We start from the raw sequence: 20,763 nt of genomic DNA, 5'->3' as shown, positions 1-20,763 counted from the left end.
TTACGAGTCCCTTCTGAATACGTTCCCTAGCATGTTGCACCTTCAATTGCAAGTGCTTCGTGCTTTGCTTACAACCTTCAGAATTCAGCAAAGCCAAACATGCTTTGTTGTCCTGGTAAACCTGGATTGGACATTTGACAGGAATTTTCATGTCTTTGCACAATTGTAACAACCATTCACAATCTTTGAGTGAATAAGACAGTGCATTCAGTTCAGCTTCACAAGTACTTAAGCTAACTGTTGTTTGCTTCTTGCATGACCAATCAAATAGACCCTGATTGTACATATAGCAAACTCCAGACGTACTTTTCCTGTCTGTAGTGTCACTTCCAAAACTTGCATCTGCAAATATCTCAAGACCACCAGACTTCTGATTGTTAAATCTCAGTCTGTAATGCATAGTGCCTTTCAAATACCGCGCTATGCGTTTCAGAGCTTTCCAATCCTTAACAGTAGGATTGTTGACTTGTCTGCTTAGCAAATTACAGCTAACAGCAATGTCTGGTCTTGAACATCTGGCAATGAAGTTTAGCTTGCCTAGCACACTTCTGTACAGTGTAGTGTCAGAAAATGCTTCTTCAGTGTCATCTACCTGATAACCTGTTATCATCGGTGTGTCTACAGGGTTAGCATCCATCAGGTTTAGTTTGCTTAATACATCAGCAATTTTCCGTGACTGGTGAACTAAAATGTTACCACCTTGATCTCTCTCTATTTCCAGAGATAGGTAGTTGTTTACCTCACCAAGATCTTTCATGTCAAAGTGTTCTTTCAGTTGAGCTAGGGCGTTATTGTACATTGTGACATCTTTCCAAAAGAATAAAAGATCATCAACATAAAACAAACAATACAGTTTCTTTTGCCCCTCCTCTTTGACAAATACACATGGATCAGCTTTCCCTTGCTTAAAACCTAGAGAAAACAATACCTCAGTGAGTTTTGTGTGCCAACACCGTGCACTTTGTTTGAGACCATAAAGGGACTTTTTCAGAGCACAAACAAATCCCTGTTTTACCTGTACGCCATCAGGTGGAAGCATATAAAGTGATTCATCTAGAGATCCGTACAGAAAAGCTGTATTCACATCATGGTGACTAATGTGTAAATTCTCCTCTGCAGCTAGCTTGAGCATAAGCCTAATGCTCTCATACCTCACTGTGGGTGAGTAGGTCTCGTGATAGTCTTCACCTGGTACCTGTGCAAAACCTCTGGCTACCAATCTGGCTTTGTGTCTGACTATCTTGCCATTTTGATCAGTCTTCGCTTTGAAGACCCATTTGCTTCCAAGCAGTTTCATTCCTGGAACTACTGGAACAAGTTCCCATGTTTTGTTCCTTTCCAAGGAATCAAGCTCAGCCTTCATGGCATTTAACCATGGCTCAGCTTCCTTTGAATCCAAATCCTGGATTTCTTGGAAACTTGAAGGTTCAAATACCTTCTTGGAGCTTTTAACAGCTGTTACTGCTATCTTGGCAAACTCATCAGCAAATCTCTTTGGAGGTCTGCCTTTTGTGGTTCTTTGTGACCTGCGAATTAGCCTTAAGTCTTCAACACTCTCCTCTTCCTTCTTAGGAGAAAAGCGACCTATTGTGAACAATGGTTCCTCCAATTCCTGATCAGAGCTTTCAGAGGGTCGCATAGAGGCTTTCGCACTCTTGAAATCCTCTGAATCACCCGATTCAGTTTCAGTCTCAGAATCAGAATTTTCATCAGTGGGTGTGGGTTGCTGTGGTTGCTTTTGACTATCCTCAGTCTCATCACTGTCATCAGGATAACATTGGAAAATTCCCACATTCTCCCCCCACTTGGCATTGTACTCAACACTTCTTGTGAGCTTAATGGTCTTAGAGTCAGTCATCCTTATTCTGTAAGAACCTTTCTCATAACCTAGAAAGATACCATGCAAACCACGCTTGTCTAACTTGGAGTTTTGTGGTGAGTGAATCCACATGTCAGAACCAAAAATTTTCATGTGTTTGATGTATGGCTTCTTGCCAAACATCTTCTCATAGGGGGTACAACCAATCGCTGAAGATAACCTGCGATTATAACTGTAAGTGAAACATGAGAGAGCTTCGGCCCAATAACTCTCTGGAAGATTTGCATCATGCAGCAAGGTTTTTAACCCTTGAAGCAATGTCTGATTTGCTCGTTCTGCAAGTCCATTCTGCCATGGCGAGCGAGGACTAGACAAATCGTGTTGAATTCCTTTCTCAGTCAGAAAAGCTTCAAACTGCTGAGAAGTGAATTCCCCCCCGCGATCTGTGAAAAGAATTTTTACCTTCTTACCATGCACATTTTCCAACCAAGCACAGAATTCCTTGAACCTAGGAAAAGCCTCTGATTTCTGCTTGAGATTGTACACATAAATATACCTGGAAAATGCATCAATGAGAACCATGAAGTACCTATTTCCTCCCAAAGAGGGCGCTAGTGGTCCAACCAAATCAGCATGAACAATTTGGTATGGTTCTGTAGCTTGCCTACTAGACACCTTACCTTTCGCAGCCATTTTCACCTTGTTTGCTGCGCATGCCTTACACTTCATGTGGTACCTGCAGGGTTTAATAGTCATACCTTCAACCAAGGCAGGCATTTTAGAAACTGCCTCAAAACCCAAATGTCCAAATTTTCGATGAAAATCATGAATACATTCTGCATGCAAACATTTGTTAGAACCTGCAATGCAACAAGTGTCATCCTGCACAACATCATCATAATACAAAACATATAAACGATCAACATATTCAGCATACAATACATAATCATTTTTCTTTGTGATGATACACCTTTTGTTCTTAAAGGAAACGTCAATGTTCCGCTCATTCAGCTGTCCAACGCTGAGCAGATTATGTTTGGCATCTGGAACATAAAGTACATTCTGTATCGATAAGTCCAAACTGTGAAGAACAACAGTTCCGTAGCCTTTACTGGGAATTGTGTGGTCATCCGCCTGGTGAATCGCACCTTCCTGCGGTGTAAAAGACACGAACAGTCGCTTATCGTTGCACATGTGATGGGTTGCCGCCGAATCAACAATGAAGAAAGATCTAGACGTCTTCTGGACCTCTGCAACTTTTGGAGTGAAGCGTGAGACCATTGCTTTGGGCTGCGTTGTCCTGGACACCGGACCTTTGCCTCTGCTTTGGCCTTTTCCACGCGATGAGCTTTCGCTGCGCTGCTCTGTCTTGGCCCTGGGATATCTGCATTCCCTCTTCATATGGCCTAGACGTCCACAGGAGTAGCATTTCACTGCCTTCAAAGCTTTGGCGCCATCTGGTGGTTCCACTGCACTCTGGGATGACGACTGTGAAGTCTCCCCCTTTCCCATGCAGCTATCACCCTGGCAATCTGCTTCATTCTGAATCATGGCAGTATCACAGGCTACTCTGAGCTGAGCATGTGGCTGATTGGCATCAGATTCCCCACTTGCATCAGCCAGCCTTCTGCAGCTAGCCATCTTATGCAGCTTGTTAATGTAGAACATAGTAGATCCAGCTTCTGTCATCAAGTGAGCCTCTCTCAAAACGTGCCAAATTTCTCTGGCTGAGGTCTTATCACGCAATAGACAGAGCTCTTCTGGGGATACTATCATTGTAAGAGTTCCCCTTGCTTTGGAATCTTTAGCCTTCCATGCATCTGTAACTGGAGCTGGGGGGGTGTCTGTAATAACTTCAAACAGACCCTCTTTCCGCAGAATAGCCTCTGCATAGATAACCCAGTCCGTATAATTTTTCTTGTTGAGCTTGGGAATCCCACAAGCATCCTGAAGGGCCATCATGACTCTGGCATTAGCCTTCTGCGTCATCTTTGCTGCTTTAAACAAGCTGCTTTATACAAGCTGCGTCTCTGCTGCTTCAAGCCTCATTCCAAAGGCAAGTTCAAAACAGCTTTTTCTCTGCTGCCTTTAAAACATGCTGCGTCACTTCTGTTATCAGCAGCTGCTTCAGCCCAAAAGTTACTTTCGATTTCGCCAGCATAGCCATAGCCGCTGCCTGTTTCCGGCAAACGGACATAAAAGTTCAAAGTCCAGCCATAAAGCCATTAATTAGATGCTGGCAGGCTGCCCGGAGCAGTAGCACATACCTCATCAATCATCTTGACGCGCAGATACCGTCCGATCCGTCCCTCTCCATTCCGATCCTTTTGCCGGCATCAGATGACTGCGTCTTTGCTCCTTTGCCAGGAGCCCGATTCGACTTCTGGGCCCATAACCATGATGTTGATTTGTAGCATCCAAGTGCACAGCGGAATGATGAGGAATACGTGCCAACATGCTCTATATCGCTTTATTTACATTTCAAAGCTGGTAGATTACAGAAAACCATCTTGTCTCTGCCGGAGCAGAAAACTGCATCCTCTCTCCTCTGAAGCTCAGAGAGAAACACACTGAACTGCAAAGAACAGTGAAAAACAGGAAACCAGTGTACATCACATCCAGCCTCCCTTTCCCGTGGGAAAAACTCCAACAGTACAGACTGTGGAAAGTAAACATTGTCTTGTGACAAGCCTTTCGCTGCACAGTGAAGAGAGCAGAAACCAACACTCCCCACCTCCCGCCCCACAAGCTCCGGGGACAGGAGGGCTTTGCTGCCGACCGCCAGCATTTTAAAAGCCCCCGGGACAGCGGAGGTCTTCTGAAGGCAGGCGGTGGGCGAAAGTCTTTGCTCCCGATGGCCAGCATTTTAAAAGCGGTCCGGGATAGCGGGAAAGCGCAGCGCGCTTCCCTGCTATCCCGGACCACTTTTAAAATGCTGGCGGTGGGGAGCAAAGCCTTTCGGCCCCCACCGGCCTTCCTGGACCTCTTCTGAAGGCCGGAGGGGGGCGAAAGGCTTTGCTCCCCACCGCCAGCATTTAAAAGAGGTCCCCGGAGATTTCCCTATGGGCTTTCTTCTTGCGAAGCAAGCCCATAGGGAAATTCGTCTTGCGGAACGACTCAAAAACGGAAAACTCTTTCGTCTTGCGAGTTTTTCGTTTTGTGAGGCGTTCGTCTTGCGAGGCACCACTGTATAATCTTCTGTATGGACTTCTCATAACAGACGAATGTATGCCTCCAGAATAGCCTGCACCCAGATGTCTGTCATTTACTATTTTCTGACATTTATACTGTGCCGTTCTTCCAACATGGAACTCAAGGTGGTATACACGGTTCCCAGGTAGTTGCCCATCCAAACACCAAACCTGCTTAGCTTCAGCAAGGTGCAGACATTATTGGATACATACTATACACTGGGACTTCAAGTTTTTCTGGAACCTGAAGCTGTGCAACATTCAGGAGCGGAGGGCATAAACATTTCCAGCAGTGCTGCTAATACGTTAGTTTTCACAAATACATCACAGTCATAAAATGAGAGCCTTGGATATGACTATAATCACTGTATGGATCCAAAGATCTCACTGCATCAATGTAAGGCATTTCTGCTGTTTCTGTGCAATTTCAAACAATGAAAAATAATTGACCAACTTATCTTACAGTTAAATGTGGTAAGCTCTTTGGCAATCAAATATTGCAGGTAAGTCAGGAAAGGTGCATACCTGGGAGAACCCCATTGCGAGCTTTGGTGGCAGAGGGCAAGGAATGGACCACTTTTTAATTATGACCTGCAGAGAAAGAATACAGTTAATACTTTGCAGACAATGGGCAGGATTCAACTAAGTTGTCGCACGCACAGAATGAGGTCCACTCACATGCTCTGGAGCAGGCATCCCCAAACTCGGCCCTCCAGATGTTTTGGGACTACAAGTCCCATCACCCCTAGATAACAGGACCAGTGGTCAGGGATGATGGGAATTGTAGTCCCAAAACATCTGGAGGGTTGAGTTTGGGGGTGCCTGCTCTGGAGGGTTGGGGAGGAATCCAGAACAGGTTTAGGGGGTGCAGGGGGATGGAAGGGTGGCAAAAGTCTTATTGTGCAAGCAGACTTCATTCCCGGTGTCCGTACTCTGCTCCGCGCTATGCTGACTTGCACCCTGAGCTAGGCAGAAGTATAGCTAAGTCACACCTTAGCTCTAAAATGTAGCAATAAGCAGTGGAAATAATGACTTGTCCAGAGAGCAAGACTGGAGATCTAAAACAATGGTGTTCCATTAGGGAACAGAATGCTGGGCTCTCTACGCATTATTCTAATATGCTAGTAACTCTAGAGAACATCTCTGTCATTCTTAGATCATACGTACTCTCAACAACCCTGCAAGGTAGCTTATTGTTACTCCCATAATAAAGATGGGAAGCAGGCTGCCAAAGATCTCCCAGGTGGGATTTCAACCCGCCTGATGGTCTCTCAGGGCTAAGCCCATTTCTGTAGCCAATATTCAGTGTCTCTCTCTCTCTCTCTCTCTCTCTCTCTCTTAGAGGCAATAATCTGAACAGATGACTCGCCCTAGAAACCAATCACAGAAAATTACAGTAAATGTAAAAGTATTGCTTCCATATGCCTGGTGAAGATTTCCCCTCCGGAACACATTAAAGTGTATCTGCTTGTGACAGCAACAGATGATATGCAAACCGCCGTGTGCATTTCAACACGACATTTTTCCAGCTTCAAAAAGCAAAACAAAAAACACTAACTAGTTTGGAAAACTGAACTGCATTTAATACACCTTCCAGTATTCCAGTGCGGCAAATGGAAATTTTATATAGATGTGGATTTCCAAGCAGCAGCCTAATATATAATGATAAAAAACGTTTATATGGTGGGTGGGGGCCCATACTTGGCTCCTGATGTGCCACATCGACACTTTAGGATACACAAAATGGCTCTAGATTCATAAGAAATCCCCCCTGACTCATTAGGGCCAGAGATAACTTTCTGCATTCGTTTATGGCTCAATAGAGATGGAGATTGAAGATCACCTTGACGAACGTAATTTTCTTAAAATCTAAAGCCCCCCCCCACCCTCATTTGTAGTTATTGCCTCACTGGTTTGCAGAAAGGAGTGTGAATAAGGAGCACTTGATTAATTTCAGATACTAATAAAAATGCTACATTAAATTCTAAGCAATAAATACAGGCAGATACAAGATCGTGCTCCTGAATCGAACTGCATGCAGACGCATGAATGCTTGAAGAACACATGTGTCTCACTTTACGTTTAAGGTCAGCAACCTTGGGCGCATTCTCTTAGGGGTAAGTTTTCACTGAACTCTGTGGGATTCACTTCCGAGCAATGATTGATAAGGTTGAACTGTATTCAATAGCATATGTGGTCTTGATAGTACACTCTGCTCATTCGTCTCTTGCCTGTTCCTTCCTGCAATCTTCATTCTTCAACCTCCATGTTTACCCTTTCCTCTGCCACATGCACACGATCACACCTTTTTAGGCTGCATTAATTCATCATCCTGGAAGAGCTGCCAAACAGGAGTCAACAAATATCGTTGCCAGGCTGCAGGTGGTGAGCTCCTCCCCCCCCCCCAACCCCACCACCCCCAGTCTAGCAACTGCCTGTCTCACTATGAAATGAGAGATGGGTGTTATCTCCGATCTTCTGCTGGGCTTCTGCTTCCCAGTGACTCTGAAGCTCAGCATATGAAAGATGAGACCCTGCCCCTCTCCTGGGTCCTCTGTGCAGGGGAGTATAGCAGAGGTGGTGGCAATCACAAGTAAAGGCTAGCTGGCAGGGCCAGCCAAAATGTGTGGCACCCCCCTCCCTCCCCTGTGTCTAATCCATTTCTATACTGAAGCCAAATGCATCGTATGGCTGCAGTCCTAAACCCACTCACTAGGGAGAAAGCCCTGTTGAGCAAAGTGAAACCTACTTCCAAGCAAATGTGTATACGATGCCTTTGTACCATGCCCAGTCGTGCAAGGAGGGAATCCCTTTTAAGCTTCAAGGAATATAAGGTTCATAAGGAATGCAAAGGCTAAGGCTGCAATTCTATGAACTCTTAGAAACATAGAGCTGGAAGGGACCACCTGGATTGCCTAGTCCAGGCATGTCCAACTCCCTAGGGACTGCGATCTACTCCCTCTAAAAAATAACTGGCAGTGATCTACCCATTGGATTGACCAAAGTTGTTGAGCTGTTTGGGGGGAGCAGTCCCATGGACTGCAAGAAGATCAAACCTCTCCATTCTTTAGGAAATCAGCCCTGAGGGCTCACTGGAAGGACAGATCCTGAAGCTGAGGCTCCAAGACTTTGGCCACCTCATGAGAAGAGAAGACTCCCTGGAAAAGACCCTGATGTTGGGAAAGATGGAGGGCACAAGGAGAAGGGGACGACAGAGGACAAGATGGTTGGACAGTGTTCTCAAAGCTACCAACGTGAGTTTGACCAAACTGCGGGAGGCAGTGGAAGACAGAAGTGTCTGGTGTGCTCTGGTCCATGGGGTCAGGAAGAGTCGGACATGACTAAACAAGTAAACAACAACAACAATTCATCAAAGTTGTTGAACGATCAACCACAATCAACCAGGGACGCCCCACGATCGACCGGTAGATCGCGATTGACCAGTTGGACATGCCTGGTCTAGTCCAACCCCTTGCAATGCAGGAATCTTTTCGGCCAACATGGGGCACGAATCCATGAGCCTGGGCTTTCAAGAGTCTCATGCTCCACCACCGACTGAGTATCCTTCTTAACTGAGAATAAGACCGGTAAGAGCACAATGGGACTTTCACAGAAGCATACATGGGATCAATAAAAAAGGAACCTTGGAATGCAAACAGCAAACCTGCCTCCAGTGCCATATATTTAAGCCACTTTTGAAACAGAGAGGAGTCTGAAAAACAGACTGACATGGAAAAATAGCTTGTTCTTCTAAGTTTAAAAACTCAAAATAAAACAAAAACACATCCCACTGGGAGAGCTCAAGGAGATGAAACATGCTGTGCCGAAGTCCATATTACTAAGTAGACCAAAGTCCATATTACTGAATGGGGATTCAGTTAAGAGGAGGCTGGTGCTGAAGATTACCATCTCCTAGACCTCTACAACGTATTTTGGAATTCTTGACAGACACTGCCCTTAGGGAGCTGCTTCGACAGCTTTGAAGTCTGATGTTATCACATGGTTCAGTTCCTTAATGGGTTGGTTGTCTTGCACTCTGGATGGCATTATTTTTTTTATTTTATTTTTTTTGCTGGATGCCCTATGTATGATTTTTATCTTCTTAAAAATACCTAAGAACAAAATTGGTCCATGTTATCAAAGACCTGCACACAAGTCAATGCAAGCTAAGGGCATTCCTTATGCTGCTAAAATAACAACACTGAACTCTTAGCACAGAAGGCTTAGGAGCAAGGCAGTTCAGCTCCTATTAAGTGCAGGCGTTATTTCATTCATTCATTTACATTCATTTCTTCCCCCATCCATCCACAGGGCAGGTAGCGGGCTTTTAAAAGAAAGGGGAGGGGGTAACAGAATAAAGCACCCAATTAAGTAACACACACACGCACGCACGCACACACACACACACACACACAAACACACATATCAGCCTTTGTTTTAAGTGTAAAAATGCCTTTTGAAATTAAAAAGTATGTTCTCTACAGGACAGGGCACATGGCACCTCATTACCATGTTGCTCCTTAATTCAAGCCATTAAAAGCCAGCCAATCTTCTCCCCTCCCCCAGCAAAACAAGAAAGAAAACCACAGTAAGTCAAAACAGCAAGTCCAGACCACTCAGCAGGTGGTGATTAATCTCATCCTGGGCCTTAGGCTAGATACCCCAAAGGGAAGAGGAGGGGAGAGGCCATTTGTTAGGGGGTTGTTTACTTTTGTAGAGTCCCAAAATAATGGGGGCAACGCAGCTGACCTTCGCATTCAAGAGCCTGCGCAGCTGCACAGCGACTTGAGAGATGATGCACAGGCAGCCAGTCTTGTACAAAACTTGGTTTAATCACAAAGCTCGAACTTACACCGAGGACAAAGAAGAGGAAGAAAAGTGTGCCACGCACAAAAAGATGTGAGGGGAGAGGAACAAAGCCACTATTTCACAACTGCTGATGGACCCGCTTTCATCCAGACTGCCATGTGAAAATATTCATGTGTTCTGCTCTTATGCCGATTATCCAATTCAATTAAACAGAAGCATATTCCTCTGCAGGTAGGGGAATTCCGAGCACATCAGAACTCCCATGTTTGCAATAAATCGCTGGACTTCTCTGAATTTTTAATATGATTAATAATAATCATATTTGTATCTCACCCTTTCTCCAAGAAGTTTAAAGCAGGGGATTTGCCCATTTTTAACCCCTCAGGTTAGGATGATAAATAGCGACCAGCCTAGAGATTTGAATCCAAGTTTCCCAGGTCCAAGTTCAGAGCTCTTACTATGCCGCACTGCACAATGCCATACAAGTGTTATTGTGTTTTCCTTTAACACCCTCCTCTCTTTCTACAGATAAGAAACTGTGCCTGATAAGTGACCAGCTGAAGGCCGCCATAGTGAATCTATGGCACAGGTGGAACATGAACTGAGTCAGACTTGGCACTTGCCATATGTTCCCTTTGTGGCCTGGGTTGCTGTTTCTGTGTGGCTTCTTCTCACACCGCTTCAGCATTAGGGAAACAACCTAGAAATATATGCAACATACCAACTCCACACTCCAGTGCTACTCAACCCTGGGAGCTGGTTGCTTTGCAGTGGAAGGAAAAAATGTTACAGGTCACCCCATCCTTGTTGCAAGTCACCAGAACCTGTTGGAAGCAGCCATGCAGAAACTGCAATTATGCCAAAAAGGTAGCATATGAAGTGCTATAAATTCTATATTCAGGTCTCCAAAATAATGAGCTGCTAGCATGGGGAAATCTGCTTTGCTCTATCATGCTCCAAGGAATAGCTCTGTGTTCCCTTTCAGTTGTTTTCCAGCATCAAATCCCTCACCTTTAAAATAAACACCATCATCTTGCATCTTACGTTATGTGGGGGTTTGCTTATGCTAAGTTTGTGGTAAACCCTGCCCAGCTCAAAAGGCACAGTGGCGTCGCAGAATTCATTCATTTTACTTGTTTATGAATATTTACAATAATTGCTTTTAACTGCTTTTATTGATAACCTCATTGCTTTATGAGACAGCTTTGATGTTTCTTTGTTTTTACTATCAAGCGGTATATGAATTTGGTGAAATACAATAATAAAATAAAATAAAATACTCCATGCCATTTGTGGGCAGTGAAACTGGGGGAGGGGGAATTTGCCAAATATTTGATAGGGAAGTAAAATTCTCAAAGACTTTTTTTTTCCCTTCGAAAGGAGTCTTCTGAGAAATTTCAGCTCACTTAATGCTGAACAAAACTCTGTTGATGGTTCATCTTGGCAGATGAATAAATCAGTGCAATAAGAGACGACGGGAAAGAGCAAACTAGATTCACAGTTGCACCCAAAATTCACAGGTGGCGAAATTCGGGAAACCATTTTGCTGAAATTCTAGATAGGACCGAAATTCTCCAGCGGAGTCGGAATTCACAAAAGAAAAACCACACACCAGTCAGGGAAAAAAAAATTCTGAGAAATTGGTAGAGCATGAGACTCTTAACCAGAGGGTCATGGGTTCAAGCCCCACCTAGGGCAAAAAAATTCCTGCATCGCAGGGGGTTGGACTAGATGACCCACAGGGTCCCTTCCAACTTCACAATTATTTTTGATTACGGCTTCACAAAAGGGAAATCTTGCCTTAGTATGTTATGCTAGGTATTTTACATCAGTTTAGTAATATTTAACATTATATGGTTTTAACGTTGCACTGTGATTACTTGGTGTCGTCAATTTTAAACTACTTTCATGGAATCAGAATTGTAGCGTTGGAAGGGACCCCAAGGGTCACTTATACAAGCTCCTGCAATGTAGGAATCTCAGCTTTTTAGAGCTTGTGATCAAAAAGGGACTAAAATGGTTTTTTTTAAAAAAAGTTCTACCTCCACTGTTGAAGGCAGATATTCCTCTGAATATCAGTTTCTGGGAACCACAGGTGGGCAAAGTGCTTTTGCACTCAGTTCCTGCCTTCATACTTCCCATGTGAATCTGGTTGGACACTGTGAGGATAGGATATTGGGACTAGATGAGCCTTTGGCCTGATCTAACCGGCTTTTCTCGTGTTTATAAATAAATACAATCATTTTGGAAATTCTCTAGAAACCATGGGGCAAGGGCTGGTAGACTGCCCATGAAATGTGAGCTGTATAAATGCTCCATCTCCCTTCTGGAGAGTGCAGTGGTGCCCCGCAAGACGAACGCCTCGCAAGACGGAAAACCCGCTAGACGAAAGGGTTTTCCGTTTTGGAGGCGCTTCGCAAAACGAATTTCCCTATGGGCTTGCTTCACAAGACGAAAATGTATTGCGAGTTCCTGCGGGGTTTCCCCCCTTTTTTTCCCCCTTTTCCTAAGCCCTAAGCCGCTTATCAGCTGATCCGCTGATAAGCCGCTTATCAGCTGATCCGCTAAAAGCCGCTAAACCGCTAATAGCGCTAATCCGCTAAGCTGTCAATGGGCTTGCTTCGCAAGACGAAAAAACCGCTAGACGAAGAGCCTCACGGAACGGATTAATTTCGTCTTGCGAGGCACCACTGTACCATTACTTACTTACCTATCTCCTTGATGAAATCTGGCGGCAATTTAGACATAATGTACCTCTGGTGTGCAGTGCTGCCACAAAGGCATTAACATGCTCAGGATGTATGGGCCAGGGGCCAGCAAGCTAACCTATGCGCTCTGCAACATGGATTAAGAATGTCTTAAGAAAGTTACGGCACCTGCAATACCCACCACCGCAGATAGCGGTTTTGTGGGCACCATACATGCCGTCTCGGAGATGGAATCATGCCTAAAATGATTGTGCCTGCTAAAAACACTTCCAAATACTCCCTCATTTGCAGAAACCACTAGCAAAACAAATCCAGACCAAATGTGTTCCAGTGCTCTGCTTTCCATATATCATATAGGAATCAATGGCTGCAAATATCAGCACTGAAATGCCCTACTTGGCTCACACACAGAGAGAGAGAGAGAGAGAGAAGGGGAGGGAAAGTATTGCTTTCAGATGGAAAGAATAAGGCTTTTGCTATATTAATATATATATTAAATTGCTCAAAAGAGATTTGCTGCGTCTTGTACTTTTTTACTATTAAGCTAACATGTACATTCAATTTTACTTGGAATATATGACATTTTCTTCTGCACGAGTTGCAGTAAATGGTGGTTGGAAGCAAGGACAAAAAAAAAAAAAAAAAAAATTCCATTCCACACGTGGAGAAGGGGAGGGGAAAATGCTCAGGCCAGTATTTTTCATTGCCCTGTCAGCAAAACAAATACACTCCAACTGCATTTTACAGTCCAAACAATTAACGATGGCAAATCTTTTCACATTCGTGACTTTTCAGCCAAACCAACTTACCCCAAAGCAAGAAAATACATACCACCACACTTAAAGGAGAGGAGAAGGAAGACTTCATTTTTAGAGGCAAGCTTTTAAAGCACAGACATCCGTTTCAAAGGAACTCTGAGATCCATCAAAATAATAAGAAAACTTAACATAAGCTGCGATCTGGGTTGGGTTGGGTTTTTGTTTTGTTTTTTCAGACTTACCACAAGAGCAAAGTACACCATAAAGAAAAATGATAAACTACTTGTGTAGCCAAGAAAGCCTGTAAAATAACAGTAAAAATAAGAGGCAATTTATAAGGAAAGTGATCCTGGTGCAGGGCGAAAGGAGCTTCATGCTCTAGGTATGTTTTGCATTACCGAGCTCGGTATCTGGGGCTTAAGATTCAGAATAACAACATTCCAACTTGCCTGTCACAGATCATTTATGTAGTTTTGTAGGGCAGAATTAGAACTGGCTTACCACTAATGGCATGCTGTAAGTAAATGCAGCTCTTTAATGTTCTGTTGTAAAGGTTTTATTTTAGTAGAGCAGACACAGGACTACTGCAATCTAAGTAACAGGTTAACTAGGCAAAGCTGGAGGACAGACTAGGTTGCAAATAAACCTGCCTCCCCTCCCAATCTTTCCTCAAATCTTTAAAAAAAAACACACCACCACCACCCATTAAGGCTTTCTTTTTAAACTCCTCAATTAAATTGCTACTAAAAGAGAACACTACTGCTAATAGTAATTATGGCAGCAATAATACTCCCTTTAAAATTACTTACCAATTTTAGGAAGAAGTGCTAGAGGGAAGACAATGCAAACTGAGGTAAGAAGCAGAAGCAATCTCCCATCAAGATACCAGGAGCTATTGGAAAAGACAGTAGGGTTTCTGTTATTATTCTTATCTCTCTGTTTCCCTGGTTTTCTCTTCATTCTCTTTCTTTCTTATTTGCTGTTTTGTTTATTGTATGTTGAAAAGTCTTAATAAAATTAGGGTTTTTTCAAAGGAAAAGATAGAGACAAACACTGTTTAACTAAACACTTACAAATCATGGATAATTAAGCATCAAAAAACAAGAATACCTTCTTTCAGTCTCCCTAATAACTTCCAAAGAGTGGTCTTTTAAAGGATGCATTTATTTAGAGTTTACAAAAAACATGACACTACTACTCGCAGACTGTGAACAGGTTAGAAGGGCTGTTACCCTGTTAAACAATTCTTAGCTTGCAACCCTACACACATTTACTTGGGAGTAAATCCCATTGAACTTAACGGGATTTACATCTAAGTAAAAACAAGTAAGATAAGTTATTAAAATCTCATGCCTAATTCATCAGGGAAATGTGTTTCATGTAGCAACATATAGTTTTACAGTGGTACCTCAGTCTATGAACAGCCCTGTTAACGAACTATTTGGTGTACGAACTCCGCAAAACTGGAAGTAGGTGTTCCGGTTAGCGAACTTTACCTCGGAAACCGAACAGAAGCCGAACGGTGGAAGGGCACTGGCAGCGGGAGGCCTCAATAGGGAAAGCATGCCTCGGTTTAAGAGCGGTTTCGGTTTAATAACGGACTTCTGGAACGGATTATGTTCGTAAACCGATGTACCACTGTACAGTCATACCTTGGGTTGAAGTAGCTTCAGGTTAAGTATTTTCGGGTTGTGCTCCGCGGCGACCCGGAAGTAACAGAGCGTGTTACTTCTTGGTTTCACCGCTCGCGCATGCGCTCAAAATGATGTCACACGCATGCGCGGAAGCGGCGAATCGCGACCCGCGCACACACGCGTTGTGTTCACTTCAGGATGTGAACAGAGCTCCGGAGCGGATCCCATTCGCATCCAGAGGTACCACTGTAGAGTATACTGCAAGCAGTCGAACCCAGGGCAGATGTGAGGACAATTGCGGCGGCACTTTTAACCGATATAGCGCTCAAGTCAGAGGACCTTGATGACAGGTATGGTCTGCCTTGCCGGGGGGGGGGGGGGAATCCCAAAAGGGGCTATTTTGACTGAGAGCTACAGAGCCACCAAGAATGTTCTGAACGCCACATTAAGAGCCCTCTCTGCTTAAAACCCCTAATGCTGATTGATGAGTGTCTTATGCATTATCCCTTATGGCTGTTCCCTATAAACACCTTGGCCTTTGGTCTCTGGTTTTATTTAGCCCAGAACATGGTTAGCACCTTGTAAACAAGAAGGGGCATCATGTTACCATTTTAAGAGTGCCAGTAACACTTATGGGCATGTCTGTACTGGTTGTTGAAATTAGGTGGGCAGTACTGACCTGAGACATATATTTACACACTTCTGACGTGCCTGAGCAAGTAACGTATTTAACAGTATATACACACAGGGCAATAGGCATCAGTGGCAAATTACAACTTGTGTAGCTGCTTTGGTTGTGGTCGCCCTACTTTCTCAATGAATAACAACAACATGTCTCTGCAGATGTTAACTTGGAATGTTCGAGGTTTGAACTCCCCCAGCAAAAGGAAGAGGATTTTTCATATTCTGAAAAAGGAACAACTGGACCTAATTTGCCTACAAGAAACACATATAACAAGACTCCAAAGGAAATTATTGATAAATAAAAAGTTAGGCCAAGACTTTATTTCATCAGACAAAGTAAAAAAAAGAGGAGTTGTGATCTACGCAAAAGAGAAATTATCACCAAAGTTTCTCCTTAAAGATGAACATGGACGATTTGTGGCAATTGAAATACAATTCCAAGGAGAGAAATTAGTAATAATTGGAGTCTATGCACCTAATGAGGGGAAATCAGAGTTTTATAAGAAACTGCATGAGACGTTAATGGACTTTATAGATCGAAATATCATTTTGATGGGAGATATGAATGGCGTTGTCTCGACATATATGGATAAATCTGAAAGACAAGTAGTCACAAAAGATGGAAGACTACTAAAGACCTTTTTTGAATTGACAGACAATATGGACTTGATTGATATTTGGAGAACTAAAAATCCCCTAGGTAGAGAGGGGACCTTCTTCTCTGAAGCCAATTTGACCTGGACTAGAATAGACCAAATTTGGATTACAAGAGGGATGGCACCCAAGATTCGAAAGGTGGAAATCTGCCCCAAAATCTGCTCCGACCATAACCCAGTGAAGATGGATATGAAACTAACACCCACTGGTTCCTTTAGATGGAGAATGAATGACACCTTGTTTAGAGACTCTGAAATTGTGAAAAAGGCCCAAAAAACACTAAAAGACTATTTTGAGATAAATTTGAAGACTACCGTGGAGAAAAGAGTAATCTGGGATGCAAGTAAAGCCGTAATGAGGGGGTTTTTGATCCAGCAAAATGCTATAAAGAGGAAACTTCAAGAGGAGAAGAAAGAAAAGATTTTAGAGAAAATTAGAGAAGGCGAGAAGAGATTAAGGACTAAACCTAAGTCACAGGACATTCTACGAGAAATTAAATTACATCAGGCACAATATCTGAAAATGGTTAACCAGGATATAGAATGGAAAATTAAACAAATGAGACAAAAAACCTTCGAATCGGCCAATAAGTGTGGAAAGCTGCTAGCTTGGCAGCTGAAGAAAAGACAGAAATTAAATACTGTTACCAATCTTGAAGTAAATGGACGAAATATACAAAACCCACGGGAGATTCAAGACTGCTTCCAGAGATACTTTAAACAACTGTATTCACAAGGGCCACAGAATGAGATCAAAATCGAGAAATTTTTGGAAACAAATGGATTACAAAAAATCTCCCAGGAGAATAAACTAATACTGAACGACAAAATTTCTGAACAGGAGGTTGAAGGTGCCATTAAGAACTTGCAACTAGGCAAGTCTCCAGGCCCGGATGGGCTAACCTCCAAATACTACAAAGACATGAAAGATTACTTAATTCAACCTCTAATGGAGGTTGGCAATGAAATTATGGAAGGGAAAAGAGCGCCGGAGTCGTGGAAAGAAGCTTACATCACGCTTATACCGAAAAATGAGATAGAAAAGACACAACTAAAGAACTACCGCCCCATATCCCTACTTAATGTGGATTATAAAATTTTTGCTGATATTTTAGCTAGAAGATTGAAAAAAGTTTTAGCAACAATGATTCATAAAGACCAAGCTGGCTTTCTCCCAGGCAGACAATTGTCAAATAACACGAGAAACTTAATTGACATTTTAGAAAAGCTACAAGTTAATATAAATACAAAAGCTGTTTTAATATTTATTGATGCGGAGAAAGCCTTTGACAATATTTCCTGGAGCTTTATGAGGAAAAATTTGCAAGGGATGGGGGTTGGAGAAAGGTTTGGAAACGGTATAGGCGCGATTTACTCAGAACAGAAGGCGAAATTAATAGTGAATAATGCAGTAACGGAAGAAGTTAAGATAGAGAAAGGGACACGACAAGGCTGCCCAATTTCCCCTTTGCTTTTTATTTCAGTCCTGGAGGTCTTGCTGAATATGATTAGAAGGGACCAACAGATTCAGGGTATACAGGTCGGAGTTAAACACTATAAACTTAAAGCCTATGCAGATGACTTAGTACTGACGCTACAGGAGCCAATCCCTAGTTCTAAAAGAGCACTGGAAATAATACAAGAATTTGGTCGGGTGGCAGGTTTTAAATTGAATAAATCAAAAACTATGGTTTTAGAGAAAAATCTGACAGCAGTAGAGAAGGAAAGGTTTCAGGAAGAAACAGGTTTAATATTGGTGAAAAAAGTGAAATATCTAGGGGTGAACTTGACTTCGAAGAATGTAAATTTATTTAAAGATAATTATGAGAAGTGTTGGTCAGAAGTGAAAAAAGATCTTGAAATTTGGACAAACTTGAAACTTTCCTTACTGGGTAGAATTGCTGTTATCAAAATGAATGTATTGCCAAGAATGTTGTTTTTGTTTCAGACGCTACAAATCATTGACAAAATGGACTGTTTTGAGAAGTGGCAAAAAGAAATTTCTAGATTTGTCTGGCAGGGCAAAAAGCCCAGAATAAAATACAAAATTCTTACTGACGCAAAGGAAAGAGGGGGGTTTGCCCTGCCGGACTTCAAGTTATATTATGAAGCAGCAGCTTTTTGCTGGCTGAAGGATTGGCTACTTCTTGAAAACACGGATATTTTGGATTTGGAAGGATATGATAACGTTTTTGGGTGGCATGCATACTTGTGGTACGGTAAGGCTAAAGTGTACAAGACATTTAAAAACCATATTGTCAGGAAAGCATTGTTTAATGTCTGGATGAAATACAAAGATTTATTGGAAAATAAAACCCCTAGGTGGCTCTCACCTATGGAAGCAAAGGCCTTAAAAAACCTCAATATGGAATCTAACTGGCCAAAATATTGGGAAATTCTGGAGCAGGAGGGAGATAAAATGAAATTGCAAAGCTATGAGAAACTTAAGGATAAGGTGCGAGACTGGTTACATTATTTTCAGATAAGAGAGGCCTATCATTTGGACAGGAAAATTGGCTTCCAGGTGGAAAAATCAAAGTTGGAAACAGAATTGTTAGAACCCAATGCTAAGATATTGTCGAGAATGTATAACTTGCTGTTGAAGTGGAATACTGAGGATGAAACGGTAAAATCTGCTATGATAAAATGGGCACAAGACGTTGGTCATAACATTATGTTTGTTGACTGGGAACAGTTGTGGACCACCGGTATGAAATTCACGGCATGTAATGCCTTAAGAGAGAATATTATGAAAATGATATATAGGTGGTACATGACCCCAGTCAAACTTGCAAAAATCTACCATTTGCCCGATAATAAATGTTGGAAATGCAAAGAAACTGAAGGGACATTCTTTCACCTTTGGTGGACGTGCCCAAGGATTAAGGCTTTCTGGGAGATGATATATAATGAACTGAAAAAGGTATTTAAGTATACCTTCTTGAAGAAACCAGAGGCCTTTCTTCTGGGCATGGTCAGCCAATTGGTGCCAAAGAAGGATAGAACTTTCTTTATGTACGCTACAGCAGCAGCAAGAATACTCATCGCAAAGTATTGGAAGACACAAGATCTACCCACTCTGGAAGAATGGCAGATGCAAGTAATAGACTATATGGAACTGGCTGAAATGACTGGCAGAATTCGAGATCAAGGAGAAGAGCAGGTGGAAGAGGACTGGAAGAAGTTTAAAGTTTATCTACAAAAACACTGTAAAATCTTTGAATGTTGAGGACATTGAAAAGGAAAGAAGGGGTTCTAGTGACTGAGTTAAATAAGAGCACAAAGGGAGGGATCAAGAATCAAAATGAATAAAGATTGAGCTTGCTGAACTAATTATTACATAGAATACAAGATCGGGAGGCGGGTGGAAGTAAGGAAAATAAGGTTTTGAAGGTTATAATTGGAAAGTGAGGGATTTTTTTTTTGTTTTTTTATGTTAAAATCTCCTTTTTTCTCTTCTTTTTTTGTCTATGTCTTTTTTTTTTTTTCTTCTGTAATGTTTGTGAAAATTTTTTTTTTTGTAATGTTTGTGAAAATTTGCTTTTTTGTTCCTTTTTGTGAAAAATGCAATAAAATTATTTAAAAAAAAAAAAAATACTTTCTCAATGACCGCCCCCCCCCCAACATGTGCACCTTGGCAGATTGCCGATCAACACAACCCCTAAGTCTGTGCAGCTAGCTCCACATTTTTGCACCTCTCAGCCAAGAGGAAACCACTGGTGAAATGAGGAAGGGAGCAGGGGTGCAAATGGACTATTCTCCCATCATCCAGGCCTACTGCCCCACTTGAGTCACACAGCTCCACCATCCCTACTCCTCTACGAGTTCAAGAACAGCTTGTGGCCTTTCCTGCTCCTTGCATCCCCTGGGTCTCTTCGTAATGCATAAAAGACTACGCTAAACCAACAGAGCCTGCATTTATTTGATCACACCATCTCCTGATCCTTATGTTCTGCATTCTATGAAGAACAGAGACATAAAAGGAGGGTAGGTGGGTGGGTGGGTGGGTGTGAGTATTGCTATAACAGGACCCAATTTCCCCCAGAATCTTGATAAATGATTTTTCATCTGCTACCCTGAAAACATGCCTACTCTTCCCAACACACTTTTAAGAGCATCCCTAACCAAATTTGCCCTCTCTCATAAAAACTAGAACTTGTGGACATCCAATGAAGCTGAATTTTGGAAGATCAGGGGCAGATAAAAGGAAGTGCTTCGAGACACAGCACATAGGTAGCCAATGGAACGTGCGCCTACACAAAGCAGTGCTGGCTACCAAGCTGCTATACCTCCATGGTCAGAGGCAGTAATGCTTCTGAATACTAGTTGCTGGAAACCACTGGAGAGAGGGCTCTTGCGCTTTGATCCTGCTTGCAGGTTTCCCATGGGCATCTGGGAGGCCACTGTGCAAATGGGATGCTGGACTAGGTGGACCATTCGCTTGATCCATCAGGCTCTTCTCATGTTCTCGTGTGTTTAGGATTGCAGCCTTAAGAGTGACTGA

General features: G+C 42.7%; 1 protein-coding gene across 1 annotated transcript in view; it reads right to left on the bottom strand.

Annotated features, from left to right (window-relative positions):
* The window catches only part of SLC38A6 (solute carrier family 38 member 6), a 63,380-nt gene that overhangs the window by 8,168 nt on the left and 34,449 nt on the right, over positions 1 to 20,763 (bottom strand). The window contains exons 7-9 of the mRNA XM_079952128.1: positions 14,095 to 14,177; positions 13,528 to 13,586; positions 5,536 to 5,601 (exon numbers count right to left, since the gene is read on the bottom strand). Coding sequence (XP_079808254.1) covers positions 5,536 to 5,601; positions 13,528 to 13,586; positions 14,095 to 14,177 — 208 coding nt within the window. The remainder of the gene's footprint in view (positions 1 to 5,535; positions 5,602 to 13,527; positions 13,587 to 14,094; positions 14,178 to 20,763) is intronic.

Source organism: Podarcis cretensis, assembly GCF_951804945.1.
Source record: "Podarcis cretensis genome assembly, chromosome: 1".
Taxonomy (NCBI): Eukaryota; Metazoa; Chordata; class Lepidosauria; order Squamata; family Lacertidae; genus Podarcis; species Podarcis cretensis.
Note: the sequence above shows the minus strand (reverse complement) of the source record. Positions and strands in the feature narration are given on the sequence as shown.